Source organism: Typopeltis vanoorti, chromosome 12 (assembly GCF_054136105.1).
Source record: "Typopeltis vanoorti isolate ZY-2024b chromosome 12, IOZ_Tvanoo_1.0, whole genome shotgun sequence".
Taxonomy (NCBI): Eukaryota; Metazoa; Arthropoda; class Arachnida; order Uropygi; family Thelyphonidae; genus Typopeltis; species Typopeltis vanoorti.
Window position 1 is genome coordinate 19359580 of NC_143560.1, and position 15652 is coordinate 19375231.

At 37.2% G+C, this 15652-nt stretch overlaps 1 protein-coding gene across 3 annotated transcripts in view; it reads right to left on the bottom strand.

The window, feature by feature from the left end:
• LOC150100615 (insulin-like peptide receptor) overlaps window positions 1-15652 on the bottom strand; it is a 782259-nt gene that overhangs the window by 182158 nt on the left and 584449 nt on the right. For all 3 annotated transcript variants that reach the window (XM_090401273.1, XM_090401271.1, XM_090401272.1), the window contains exon 18: window positions 11638-11737. In XM_090401273.1, coding sequence (XP_090257399.1) covers window positions 11638-11737 — 100 coding nt within the window. The remainder of the gene's footprint in view (window positions 1-11637; window positions 11738-15652) is intronic.

Genomic DNA, 15652 nt, shown 5'->3' on the forward strand with positions numbered 1-15652 from the left:
TGGACATATGCTATGGATGGGTGTGGTGAAACAAGTGTTGTTGCACTTGACATTTCTAGGACATTTGATAAGGTTTGCACTGAGGGCTTCGCGGCAGATTGAAATCTTGTGGTCTGCCTTACTCCTTTTGTAGATGGATTGTCAATGGCTTTTCTGGTACTGTGCGACCACAGATACGAGACCCCTCGACATTCACCCTTCTTCTGCACATGTCAGAATAAGGCGAATCCATTCCGATAATAGGGTAATCAATGTGTTAAGTGGGATGAGTGTTTATTATTATACGTCAGAAAATTAGCTTTTCTTTTATGAACACTGTAGTTTTTAAAGTGGTAACTATTTAGCTAGTACAACAGTTGGAAATTTTACATATAAAGCATATGATTTCGTGTGTTGGTGACAAATTTGTATATCATCTTATTCCTTTCTTCCCTTTTGACTCTTCTTGGCAATCTGCCAACGATGGCTCTCTCTTCTGGGTCACACAGTAATGCAGATGTTCCTCAGGGTTATGGTGTTATTTCACCCATTCTTTTCCTAATGCGCATGGGGAGCCTTCTGTTGCTGACTTTAGATACTTGCCACAGTTTTGCTGATGATGATAACGCTCTCCACTCATCGTAGTCATGTGACCATTCTGGTGCTCAAACATCTCAAGTTCGAGATCATCCATAATAGGTGTCCTGAGTACAGATTTCCACATTATTCTTTTCTTGTGGACTCTCTTCACCCACTGTCTCAAGGACAGCCAGCTTATGCACTGCATCATATCTTCCACATGTTGCCATAAGTTCTGTTTAGCAGGACTGGTATCAATCATATTCCCCCATTTCTGCTAACCCTATAGTAACACAATCAACAGCTGCCCAACATTCTTTTAGAACTGAACAGTTAATCACCAAACATTCTACTCCCATTCAAATTTCATTCCTTCTATCTCAGTTCCGTGACAAAGCCTCCCTCAGGAATTTTTCCTCAACGTGCCTCCATAGTTTCCTATTGGAAGAACAACAGTATATTGTGCTGATCAATTGGAAAAGGCCTGAGTTCAATTCTCATCATAATGAGAGGAATCTTTATATGGTTTTTTTTAATTGAAGGTGAGTTAGCCAATCTCATATGGAGATAGCAGGGTGTTTTCTCCTAGAAACCCAGATTTTTCACCCTGTGTAAATTGACAATCAGAACACACACAATTTACAGACAGAAAAATTATATAATAAGTTTAGTTTAATCCTTTATCCAAGTGTGAGCAAACAAAGTTTGTGCCTGAAAGTATCTTCAGGACTGGGATAAGGTAGTACAACATCAGGCAACTCGTTGCAAAGGTGGAGAAAGCTCTCATTACTCCTATCTCAGTATCTCCCATAATGCAAAGCACATCTCCTTGTGGATATGTGTAATGCTATGCATTAATGCAAGGGCCACAGAGAGCTTTCTCCACCTTTGCAACAAGTTGCACGATGTTGTACTACCTTACCCCAGTCCTGAAGATATTTTCAGGTGCAAACTTTCTTTGCTCACACTTGAATAAAGGATTAAACTAAACTTATTATGGTCTAACCAAGTGAAAAATAAGCTCTCATCATCTTTCTCTGAATCTGGAGTAATTTAATAATAAGGTTGTACACTCTTTGGCAACTCCTATAGGTTGGTGGCATGACCTCTCATTGATTCTGCCTGGTGTCTCCACTACTGGGCCTGGCTCCCACTGATGAGACCTCAATAATGGTCGAAACTGGTATGGGTAGTGGCCCTTGCATTAATGCATAGCATTACACATATCCACAAGGAGATGTGCTTTGCATTATGGGAGATACTGAGAGAGGAGTAATGAGAGCCTTCTCCACCTTTGCAACGAGTTGCCTGATGTTGTACTACCTTACCCAAGTCCTGAAGATACTTTCAGGTGCAAACTTTGTTTGCTCACACTTGGATAAAGGATTAAACTAAACTTATTATAGTCTAACCAAGTGAAAAATAAACTCTCATCATCGTTCTCTGAAAATCAGGAGTAATTTAATAATAAGGTTGTACACTCTTTGGCAACTCCTATAGGTTGGGATGACCTCTCATTACCTCTGCCTGGTGTCTCCACTAAAAAAATCCTGTTGTAGGTGTTGACTTGTGGTAGATGGCATTAATTATTGTGTGTAGTGGGAGAGTTAAGCAATATGGGAAATGGTGATGTGTGTGTGTGTGTGTGTGTGTGTGTGTGTGTGTGTGTGTGTGTGTGTGTAGTGGGGTAGAGCAGAGTGCCTTCCTACGATGAATCCTGGAACTCCTTGGAGATGTTCGAAGTTTATTTTCCAGTTGGTTAGACTATAATAAATTTAGTTTAATCCTTTATCCAAGTGTATTAAAATAAACTGCAAACAAAGTTTTTACCTGAAGTATCTTCAGGACCAAGGCAACTCGTTGTAAAGGTTGACCAAGCTCTCTTCACTCCTTGTCTCAGTATCTTCCATAATGCAAAGCACATCTCCTTGCAGACATGTATAATGCTATGCATTAAGGAAGGGCCACTACCAAGACCAGTTTGGCAACTCGTATAGGTAAATATGACCTCTCCATTGCTTCTGCCTTAGTATCACCACCTCTGAATCTGGCTCCCACTGACGAGACCTCAATAAAGGTTGAAACTGGTCTGGGTAGTGGCCCTTCCCTTAATGCATAGCATTATACATATCTGCAAGTAGATGTGCTTTGCATTATGGGAGACACTGAGACAAGGAGTGATGAGAGCTTGGTCCACCTTTACCATGAGTTGCCTCGCTCCTGAAGATACTTCAGGGCACAAACTTTGTTTGCTTACATTTGGATAAAGGATTAAACTAAATTTATTATAGTCTAACCAAGTGGAAAATAAACTTCCAGTGTCTTTCTCTAAATCCAGAGTAATCTATAAATAAGGTGGTACACCTTTTGGCAACTCATATAGATAAATATGACATCTCCATTGCTTCTGCTTAGTATCACCACTTCTGGATCTGGCTCTCACTGACGAGACCTCAATAAAGATCGAAACCAGTCTGGGTAGTCTAATCAAGTGGAAAATAAACTTCCAACATCTTTCTCTAAATCCAGAGTAATCTAAAAATAAGATGGTACACCTTTTGGCAACTTATATAGATAAATATGACATCTCCATTGCTCCAGCCTTAGTATCACCACTTCTGGGTCTGGCTCCCACTGACGAGACCTCAATAAAGGTTGAAACTAGTCTGGGTAGTGGCCCTTCCCTTAATGCATAGCATTATACATGCCTGCAAGGAGATGTGCTTTGCATTATGGGAGATACTGAGACAAGGAGTGATGAGAGCCTGGTCCACCTTTACTGCAACTGGTGGTAAAGGTGGACCAAGGCGATCCTGAAGATACTTCAGGCACAAACTTTGTTTGCTTATCCTTGGAGGTGTCAAATAATAATAATAATAAAGATTTCAGCCTCTAGCTCTTAAAAAACAACAATAACAACATTTTATATATACAGGTAACCCTCGTATAACGCGGATGTTATGTTCCATAGAAATGCCGCCTTATATAAATCGCATTATACAAGACATAGATCACATAGAAAAAGTAGGGTTAGGTTCCGAAATCGTTTTTTTTAAATTATATAAACAACAATGACATATCCAACCAAAACAATATTTTTATTTAATTCAGGTAATTCATGTAAGTTAAGAAAACATAAACTATGACAAATACGTAGTATAAAATTATAAAAATTACAAATTGTACATAAATTTCATTGCACCTAATGCATAAATGTTTTAGACACAATAAGATAAAGCGCATATTTTAATCATCATCACTGTCTTCAGAAATAACATTTCGTAGATGTTCTTTAAGTGGCCGGAGGTCGTCACCACTTGAAATCTCTTGAACATCATTTGTATAATTCTCATTGCATACTTCGGCTGGTTTAGTCATCAAGAAGTCAGTAATAAGACTTTGCTTTCCACTATGTTGCAATTTTTTATTAAGTTCATAATATGGTGCTAAACAAATATCCAATTGTCTCGTGAATTTTCCCGAGCGCTCCATTGAGGGATCATTATCCGTAAAATAACTTCCTAACTTTCTTGCCAAGTCCAATCCTTCTGCTAATTTCTTTAAACTGAATTCTTTAACAGATTCATCACAATCAGAATCTTTGGCAGAACTTTCCCCACCATTTGGTTCGATGCCATCTATTAATTGTACCAGTTCCTCCTCATTTAAATCTGTTTCTCCATCAATTAATTCACTAATTTTGTTTTCAACCATATTGCAAAAGCCCTCTCCGCCAAAAATGTGTGCGACGTTTATTATACGACGTAGCTCGGCATCCACTGGGGTACGAAATTTTGTTCCATTACGGCTTCAGGCCATATTTTTTTCCAGCAAGCATTCAGCACAGAGGGTTGTAATTCCTTAATGGACAGAGAAAAATAATTTTTGCACAATTCAATATTGAAAACTCTTTCCACGCTTGAGGCAGTGTCATGTTTGGATTAGATTCCATTTTTTCCAAAATTAATTGAAATTTTTGCCGAATATAATATGACTTAAATGTTGATATCATTCCTTGGTTGAGTGGTTGAATAAGTGAAGTAGTATTAGGCGGCAAAAAAGTTATTTTAATATTCGGATGGCTTAAATTTGTTGGGTGGCTGGTGCGTTATCTAAAATTAGTAGAATTTTGAAGTCCATATTCTTTTTCTCTGTGTAACTTTCTACATCGGGTACAAAACACTTGAAAAAACAATTTTCAAACATGCTAGCTGTAACCCATGCCTTTTTTGTTGGCCTGCCAATAAACAGGTAGGATGGTCTTGTCGAGCCCTTTCATCGCATGAGGATTTGCAGATTGGTTAATAAACATTGGTTTTGTCATGTAATCACCTGATGCATTACTACAAAACAGTAGAATAATTCTATCTTTGGAAACTTTGAATCCAGGAGCTGATCTTTCATTTTTCTATTTATAGGTGCGTTTTGGCATTTTTTTTCCCCCCAATATAACCCAGATTCATCTGCATTGAACACCTGGTCTGCACTGTAACCACCTTCTTTAATGATTTTTAAAAGTTCTGCTGGGTATTTCCGGGCAGCTTCAACATCTGCTGATTCTCCCTGGATTTTAAGATTATACAAAGAAAACCGCTTTTTAAAGTTTTCGAACCAACCCTTACTGGCAGAAAATCCATGCTGAGAGATTTCTTCTGAAGAATCTTGATCAAGTTCTTTTAAATGTTTATAAACTTTGAGAGCTTTTTGCTTAATAAGGTGTCCATCCAAAGGAATTTTCTTTTGAGTGCAATCTTCTATCCAAATCATTAGAGATTTCTCCATTTTTTCTATTAGAATATCGCAAACATGAGCAACACGCTTTGCACTTACAATTGACCCAGCAATAACACTTTCTCGGATTTTATGTTCATTTTGTTTGATTGTTCGAATTGTTGATTCAGTTAAATTCAGAGTCCTTACAACAACTCCTGGTTTTTCTCCAATTTTCAACCGATCCAATATTTTAATTTTTTCTTCAATAGAAATGAATTTCCTCTTCAATGTTGGTTTTTTCCCTTTCGTTGTAGTTTTAGTGGCCATTACAATAAAAATAAACTTTTACATTAAAAAGAAAAGCATTACATATGCATGTAACTCACCAGAAAATAAACTGCTCTGCTTGAGAATAACACACTTATGATTTTAAATGACACTTTCCTGGCAGAAAACGAAGACAATTTTCAACAATAAACACTTTATACAATAAACCCTAGATGGCGAACCTAAGGTACTCATGACAGAGGTGGCACGTCTAAGAATTTTGCTGGCATGTCAATGATTTACAGGTGATATCCTTTTATACGCTTATAAATTATTCAAGTTTTTTTTTAATTGTTACAATACGTACAAGCTGAATTTTGGTTTACATAAGACAGTAGCTATAAAGACGTGCATATGATTGGTGCGGTATTAACAAAAGATCGCACAACCCAAAGACAAAAGCAACTGACAAGTATTGAGTTGAAATGCTAATTCTCTTCAATCGAATTCCATAACATCTGAAACTGTCATAACAACATTCACTATTAGTTTTAACACATTCACAACAGGGTGTCATTTATCGTTCCGATGGAACGTTATTCTCATTATTGACTGGCTCAACTCACACAAATGTTTCAACCCTTGGTTGAATTTTATGGCTTCTTGTTTGCATTTGAGGTGGCAGGCGAACTCACACATTCATTATATGGCATGTTTCAATTCTTGGTAGTCTTTTATTTTAAGTTAGCCTTTGTGATCTGTTATAATAACATCGAGAATTTCACATGCAATAAAAAAAACACTTATTTCATAATTGAAAAATTGGACAATAGTTTTTAGTTAGATGATGTGTTTCGGTGCAACATATGGTTTCGCTTAAGTCTATACAGCATAGTTTCTGTGAGAGGGGACATGTGATTTATTAGTTAACGATGTTTTAATTCCGTCTGTCTCTAATTGCACTATTTGTTGAGAATGACACAGACTGCAAAAGTCCTCTGTACAGTACCTTATTCAGTGACACAATAAAACTAAATTCGATACTTATAACTACTTGCGCAATACGGGCAGACACAAATTTAACAAAGATAAAATTTGATTTTTAAGTCCTGCGGTGAAAAATATGAAAAATAAAAAATAAAGGGTTACTAGAAATTGCACACCGCATTATATCAAAACCGCATTGAACAAGGGATACCACACAATTTGTAGACCGCGTTATATCGAAACTGCATTGTATAAGTACTGCGTTATACGAGGGTTACCTGTATATATATATATATATCAACAGATTACTTTATTCTTGATTCCAGCTACACATGACATTTTTCTACTCCAGGCCAAATAGCCTCTCATGTATTTTCTGAAAAGATGGTCTGAAAAGTTCTCGGCCTAACAATGAAAAAATGAATTTATAATTTCAAAATTATTTTTATTTTTCAACATAAACTCCCTTAAGACTAATACATTTATTCCAGTGATGCTCTAGCACCATTATCCCATCCCTGTAGTGGTTCTCAGTAAGATCTGCAAAATACCCCTCTATACTTGCAATCACCTCTTGATTCAAAGAAAAATGCTGACCAGCGAGGAAGAGTTTTAGTTTTGGGAAGAGATAGAAGTCAGAGGGAGCCAAATCTGGAGAACAGGGTGGTGGTTGTTCCAACAATTCATAGTGGAGATGCCTTAATTTTCCTATTGCCAAAACACTTTTCTGGGCAGGTGATTGTCCGGATGAAAGATGGTTTTTTTTCTTCTGCAAACTGGGTCTCTTCTCACGAATTTTTTCATCCAGTCTGGTTAAAAGATCAGAATAATATTCCCCAGTTATTGTTTTACCCTTATCAAGATAATTAATAAACAAAATGCCTTTAGTATTCCCAAAAATCTGAGGCCATGAACTTTCCTGCTGATGGAACCGACTCTGTCTTCTTTGGAACTGAACACCCAGCTTCTGTCCACTGTTTTGACTGCTGTTGGGATTCTGGTGTTTAATGTGAATCCAATTCTCATCCGTCAATGCACAAAATCAGTTTTATTCTTAAAATGCTCCAAGCACTGTGATTTTCATGTGATTTTCATGTGGGTGTGTTTTTGATCTGCTGTCAGCAAGCGTGGCACCCATCTTGCACAAAGCTTTTTCATTTGCAATTCTTCATGCAAAATATATCCTACACATTCTTTTGAAATGCCTATAGTCTGAGCAAATTCACGCACTTTGACTTGCCGGTCATCCAATACCATATCATGCACCTGATCAATGATTTCTGTTGTTGTCACACTTTTTTGGACGTCCTTCACGTGGATCATCTTCAAGGCTGGTACAGCGATATTTAAACTCGGCAGCCCATTTCTTAATTGTCGAAAATGAAGGAGCAGAATAACAATAAACTTTTATGAACTTCGAATGAATTTATTTTGGTGTTAAATCTTCTTTTACAAAGAATTTTATAACCACACGATACTCAATTTTATCCATTTCAAGGGATACAGACAACACTTTTGCTTCAGACAGCTGTATAAAACAAACTACTTGATAGAATGACTTGCAATTTCAGATGGATGTTTATGACAGATGTACCAACTTAGAAAAAAAAAAAAATCATGCAGATAGTGTCGCCATCTATGGCCGAGGCTGAAAACTTTTCAGACCACTCTCATATATACTGAATAAATTATTTTTTATTGAATAAAAATTTTTATTCGGTATAAAAATTTATGTGAAATGCCAACTAGCGAAAATTTTATAAATTAAAATTGGTTGTTTATGTAAGTAATCCATATTCACTATTTGTTTTCTATATAACTAACATCTTGTAAGTAGTTGTATTACAATTGTCAATTCTAAGTCTATTAACTGAAATCAGGTTCTCGAACACTTCACCATTCATTGTAAAATAAAAGAACCATGTCAGCCTTCAAGGATTCATCCATTTGCAAGCCAGTAAATCTTGGCTAATATGCTAAATCAATGTGAAGAAGTGAAGAAGAAGAAGAAGAAGACACAATTTGAAGTAAAGTGGATGACAAACAATATCAAACAGGAACCGCATGCGAAAAAGAGGCTATGGAAGAGATATAAGGAGACAGGTGAAGAGCAGATGCATGAAGAAAATAAGACACAGGCTAGGAGAGTGACTAGTATGGTAAGGAAGGCGAAACTGGAATATGAGAAAAGACTGGCCCTTAGATCCAAGGAAAATTCTAGGGAATTTTTTAGCTATGTGGCCAGTAGGAGGAGAAATGACTGTGGAAGAATGACGTTGTGGGATAAAAATGGGAATAGAGTAACTGATCCAGAGGACATAGTGGAATTGTTCAATGAACACTTTATTGGAATATTTTATCCTGGAGGAGTCAATTTGAATACTAGGGATAGGGCAGGTTCGAGGTTTAGAGGAGCAGGAGGAGAGTGTATTCCAAATACTGAGTACTCTGGATGTCAGTAAAGCTGTGGGACTGGATGGTATTTCTCCACGAGTTTTGAGAGAATGTGCTAGGGAACTGACAGTGCCTATGACCTGGCTTTTCAATGAAAGTCTGTCTGCAGGAAAGGTGCCCACGGAATTGAAGGAAGTTAAGATAGTGCCATTGCATAAGGGTGGTAGCAGACTGGAAGTGACTAATTATAGGCCAGTTTGTGTGTCATCAGTAGTTGGTAAGATCTTGGAGAAAGTAGTGAGGGACCATATACAGCATTGGGTAGATGAGGGTAATGTTATCTGTGAGAATCAACATGGATTTGTGAAGGGCGCTCTTGTTTTAGCAATATGATAGCCTTTTATAATAAAGTTACAAGAGCATTAGATGAGGGAAAGGCATATACTGCCATTTTCATACACTTAGCAAAGGTATTTGACAGGGTGCCACATGATAAGCTGATATTCAAGTTGCAGCACATGGGTCTGGATGTCAGACTGGTTAACTGGAATCAGGATTGGCTGTCTGATAGGTATCAGAGAGTTGTGTATGGTGGAGCAATATCAATGAGGCAGATGGTTACAAGTGGGGTCCCACAGGGCTCAGTACTGGGACCTATCAATCACATTGACATTGCCCATGGATTGCAAAGGGATATTCAGTTGTTTGCAGATGATGTGAAGCTGGGAAGGGTTATTAGTAATAGTGCAGATGTGATAGCCCTGCAAGAGGATTTGAATAAGCTAGATAGATGGGCAAATGAATGGGGCCCTCAGTTTAATGCAGCAAAATGTAAGGTCTTGAGGTTAGGGACATACGAATGGGACGCTGCATACTCTATGGTAATTGTTAAACTGGAGGAAGCAGGGGAGACAAGAGATCTGGGGTTGATGATTGATAGAAACCTGAAATTTAGGGGACATAGTGAAGGTAATGCAGAGGATTGCTGCAATAATGATAAGGACACTGACCTGCAGAGATAAAAGGGTTATCATTCCATTGTATAAGACTCTGATCAGACCACACTTAGACTATTGTTCTCAGAAATGGTCCCCAGGATTTGAAGAGGATAAATTAACTGTGGAAAGGATACAAAGGCAGATAACAAAGATGGTGTCAGGAGTGTACAATGTTAGTTATGAGGATCGGCTGAGGGAGTATGGGCTGCAGAGTTTGGAGGATAGAAGAAGGAGAGGTGATATGATTGGGACTTTTAAACTGTTGAGAGGTGGTTACAGGGTTGACACTGGGGAGTTCTTTCGCTTTTTTGAACAGTGGGAAGGAGTCATGACAAGGGACCATCCCTGGAAGTTATGAAAGGAAACTGTGAGAAAGAGGTTGAGGAGTGGTTTCTTTGCATGGAGGGTGGTTGAACCGTGGAATGTATTGCCTGATAGAGTGCTGAGAGTGAGAACGGTCAATGTGTTTAAGGAGTGGTATGATATACTTTGTGTTTTCTAGGAGGGACTTCCCTCAATAAGTCTTGATAGACGTGTTTCTTAGAAAGGACCTCCCACGATGAGTCTTTTGACTCCATGGAGGCCTGAATAATAATAATAATAATAATAATAATAATAATATGACCCAGAAATCCTTAGCATTGATGAATGCATATATTGCGTGTATGATAGTTTATCTATCAAAGTAGCTAAGGTTCTCTACATCTACATTTCCTAATAAGAGCTGAATATAAAGCTTTAACTCCTCTAAAAAAAAGGAATAATACTATACTATAAGATGGTTACCTTAATGCTCAGGAGGACTCTTCAGTTATCATTTGTGTAATGATGATCCTAAGACCCCAGATGAAATCAACAGTTGAGATGCTGAATTCAAATTTATGAAACTGAGGAATCCACCTAGATTAACACATTCATCCTAAGTCAGACAAATTGTATCATGTTGTACTGACCCATTAGGCAGGATGTGAAAATCATTTCATGCTTCCTGTTTGCATATCAAATAAGCACACAACATGTATGATTGTCACATATTTATTTCTTTAATTTCTTATTTACATTTCTCTCTTAATATTTCTAGTGAATAATACTATATTAACATTAATCCCCACTCACATTATATTTCTCAGCAAAACGATAGGAAGCTTTATTATAGCACTAAGTACAGTACAGTGTTTTGATAACCAATTTCAAATTAACTGAGGAGGGAAATTTATTTTAAAAGTTTTCAAAAGTTATTCTTTTATACTCCAGGAAAGAACTAGTTTTAGTTTTTGGAATTTATTTCCAAGGAAAGACTTAATAATTCATTAATCTCTTTCTGTTTTTTGGAAATCACCCAGAATGAAAAAGGTGAATAAGCATTTCCACCCTTTTACCTGAGGTGTATTGGTGCATTTTAAAACTTGATATGACTATTTGATACAGAATGAATATGTGATGTCATGTTACAGGATTTAGAATTTCCTCTTGTAAAAGCAATTCCACAAATTATATGATTATTTTATATCAGTTACATATTCACTGATGCAGATAGAAGATCACAAATATATCCAATCATTACTGGACTAAAAATTCAAGAGAATGCATTAAAAAAATCAGATGTTACATACAATGCTATGGATAGTTCCCCTCAAAATTATTACAAATGGATTAAAACAATTTTTTCCCCAAAATGCATATAAATTTTAAATCAATAAAAAATGTACTTGTTACTTACTTTCTCTTTATAATAATCCATGTAGCCAAAGCAATTAATACAATAATAGCCAAAGCTACTGCAACAATCACTGCAGCAAGAACTTCACGAGTAAGTCCACCTACAACGTGTGCATATAATATGTCTCATATTATTGCTTATTTAAGATAGAGAAAACAGTAACAAATGTATATTATCTACAAGAAGAACTGGCAAATCATTACTGCATTGCACTTTCAAACTAGTATACTTTTGTTATGTCATAATGTTAGAAGGAAATAACAGTTACATAATTTTTTCCTTAAATGTGAATAATCTCACAGAAAAAAAGATACTGTGAGAAAAAAAGAAAAATGGCCTAGAGACTGGAAGAAGTCAGTTTTCATACCACTACATAAGAAAGGTGATATGAAGACATGCAAGAATTATAGAACTATTAGTTTGATATCTCATGCAGGCAAACTTTTATTGAAGATCATGCTAAATAGGATTGAGGCCAAATTTAAGGCAGAGATGCCCAAGGAAAACAAGCAGGTTTTAGGAAAGGTAAGGGCACCAGACATCAGATCCTTTGCCTTAGACAGATAATAGAAAAATATAAAAAAATTCATTGGTAAGGGCACCAGACATCAGATCCTTTGCCTTAGACAGATAATAGAAAAATATAAAAAAATAAACACATTACCAGACTCCCTCTGGTAATGTGTTTCTAAGACTACTCTAAAGCTTTTGACTGTGTTCAGCATATGAAACTGTGGGAAGTAACGGAAAGAATGATTTTCCTCAACACACTATCTGGTTGATAGTCAACTTGTACAAGAAGCCACAGTAAGAACAGGTGTGTTGGATTGACTGACAGGCTTCAAGTTGGAAAAGGAGTAAGACAAGGATGTTTACTTTCTCCTCACTTGTTTAGTATATATGTAGAGGACATCATGTGTGAAGCATTGGATGAGCTCAGAACAGGAATTAGGATAGGAAGTAGATTGATCTGTAAATTTAGGTATGCTGATGATACAGTACTCCTCTGTAATGACATGGAAGAACTAGGACTAATTCTTGACAAAGTTAACAAGATCAGTAATAACAGACAACTTCAACTCAATCCTAGCAAGACAAAGATTATGGTTCTCAAAGGAAATACAAATAGAGAAGCTCTTGAGAAACAAGTGTACCTTAATGGAGAAAAAAATATTTGAGGAAGTCAGCAATTTTGAGTAACTGGGATCCATTATTAATGTGAAGAATTGCTGTTCAGAAGACATCAGAAAAAGGTTAGGAATGGCTAAAACAACAGTCAGAGATCTGTCTAAAATCTGGAAGGATGGATCTATCTCCATGAGAACAAAGTTGAGGATTTTGGATGCAGTTGTTTTTCCAACAGCAACTTATGGATGTGAGAATTAAAACCTAAAGAAGTCAGATAAGAAATGGAATCTGCTCTTGAGATGTGGCGATACAGAAGGCTGTTGAGGATATCATATACTGAAAGGTGTACAAATGAATGGGTGTTAGAAAAGATCAGTAGAACTTTAAGGCTCCTTAAGGATATTGACAGAAGAAAGTTAAAATATTTTGGACACATAGAAAGGATGAAAGGGAGACTTCTCAGAACAGTAATAGAAGGTCAAGTTCCTGGAAAAAGAGGCAGGGGTAGACCTTCAATGAGATGGATGAATGGTGTGTGTGGAATGACTTATCTTCAGATAGTTGAGGCCGCCAGAAAAGCAAACAACAGGACTACATGGTGAGGCATGTTGTGGCAGATCACCGAGCATTCTAGTGACCATACAGCATCTGCAGATGCCCAGTGAACACAGAGAGAGAGAATGTGAATAATCTCACAGAAAAAAAGATGGTAGACCTATCTGCATATTAGTAACATGGTAAGAATGCAGTTAGAGTTGCCAAAATAAAGCAAATAAATGTATGCATTAGGAAGCAGAAAGAATTCCAAAACAGGGTATACCTTAATGTATAGCAAAGGTTTCTATTAGTCATCTCAAACTTGATGCTACTTAAAAGATAGGATCTTTAGCCAGATATGGAAAAAGAAGGGAATCTGGAGAAATACGATATGGGGAAAGCTGTTCTAATAAACAGAGATACAAAGAATGAAGAAAGAGGATGGTTTGATAATTTTCTAGCAGAACAATGTACAGATGTTAACCCATCAGCAGCTGCTCATGAGAAAAAGAGGTCACCTACTCAGCAGATAGCTCTCTTCTGGATGACATCAAATATACTAAAATTTTGGAATTTCAAACATTTTCTCACATACCAAATGTGAAAAGAGTATTCTAAGGTTGAGCAGATTTGGAATTTATATAGTGATAGGAGTTATATAGGTGAAAAGCATCTTCAAAATACTTTTCACTTGTATATGATGAGAGCTGATGAGAGTTTGACAAAATCGTGCTTTCCTGGTGTGAAAATTAATGATGTTAGTGAGGCTATTAGAACACAAAAATGTAGGGTGAGAGAAATGATCATAGTGACCGGAACAAATGATTTAAAAGGAGAAAAGTATGGCATGAGAGAGGACATAAAAGAATTACTGGAAGTAGTAAAAGAATGAGAGAGTTAAGATAGTGAGTCTGTTACCACGGTATGACAGAGTAGAGCTGAGAAGGAGAGCCATAATAGCAAATGACTCAATGGGTACGTTATGACGGAGGAGTGGTGTGGAGTTTGTGGATGTTTGGAGTGAGTTTGATGGGCGAAAGACTTATACAAGAAGGATGGTTTGCATCTGAATGAATTTAGTGTTTGGAGAAGATCCAAAAAATTGTTATTTTTCCTGTCTCCGAACACCAAATCCATGAAGTAAAAGTGGATGTGCAGAATCAGAGAAACTAGAGCTTTTAGGTGGGGGGGGTTAAGCTGTTGAGTGGATGTGTAGACATCAGTGAGATGGTTGGGTGTAAGAATGCATATAATATGCTTGAATTAGTTCCAATGGTAACAAACCAGAATGGGATAGTTAGTATAAAGTGTCAAGATAGGAGTGGGCCTAAGGGGCTTTTATGTTCCTAATGCACAAGGAGCATTAGGAACGAGCAGGAGGAATTTTTGGCCTTGGTTGGCTCATCCCGACCAAAGGTTATTGACATTAGTGAGACATGGCTAACAGAAGATGATATAGTTTGTGGAATAGAATGTGAAGGGTGTGTTCAGGAAGGATAGAGAGAGAAAAGAATGTGTGTGTGTGTGGGGGGGGAGTGTTATTGATGATAGCCAATGAACTGCAACCAAGGAGAGTAGAAGTTCGACTGCAGCACAGTAAAAATAGCACATTTGAGGATATCTAGTGTGATACTGAGACCAGCAGAACAAAATATACAGTTGGGTGTTGCTATAAACCAGGGATGAAAAAAAAATGGAGATAGCATGTATCAGCAAACAGACTCAATGAATGGAGGACAGGTAATTATTATGGGGGATTTCAACTATGGTAACATTGACTGGAAGGAGGAGAGGACACATGGGAGGAAGGAAATGGATTTTATGCAGTTGCTAAGGGATAATTATCTGAGACAGCATGTAATGGAGTAAACTAGGGGGTTCAAGAGTGTTCGGTCTAGTAATTGTAATTGCATTTGAGAATTTGTCTATAATGAATATGACCACATTGCCACCAATTGGTGAGAGTGATCATATGGTCTTGACCTGAGGGGTGGAGGTGAATAAATGTGTGGAATTTTCAGTTAAGACAGGTATATGTGGAATTACTGGACTGGGATGACAAGCTTAGGAGATTGCTTGGATCGGTACCATGGCATGTAAAACTGCAAGGGCTAGATGTTGATAGCATATAGGAAGTGGTAAAGGAGTGATTGAGGGAGGTAATGGCTGACTCCATACCTACAGTCAGGAGGGTAAATCAAGTGGGAGTTAAATAGATGAATAACACCATCAAGCTTGAACTGCTAAAAAAGAAACAATTGTGGAGGGAATTTAAGGAGAAAGGTGATCTGCAGGCATATGAACAGTACAAGGCACAGGCCAGAAGGGTAACTAGCATGCTAAGAAAGGA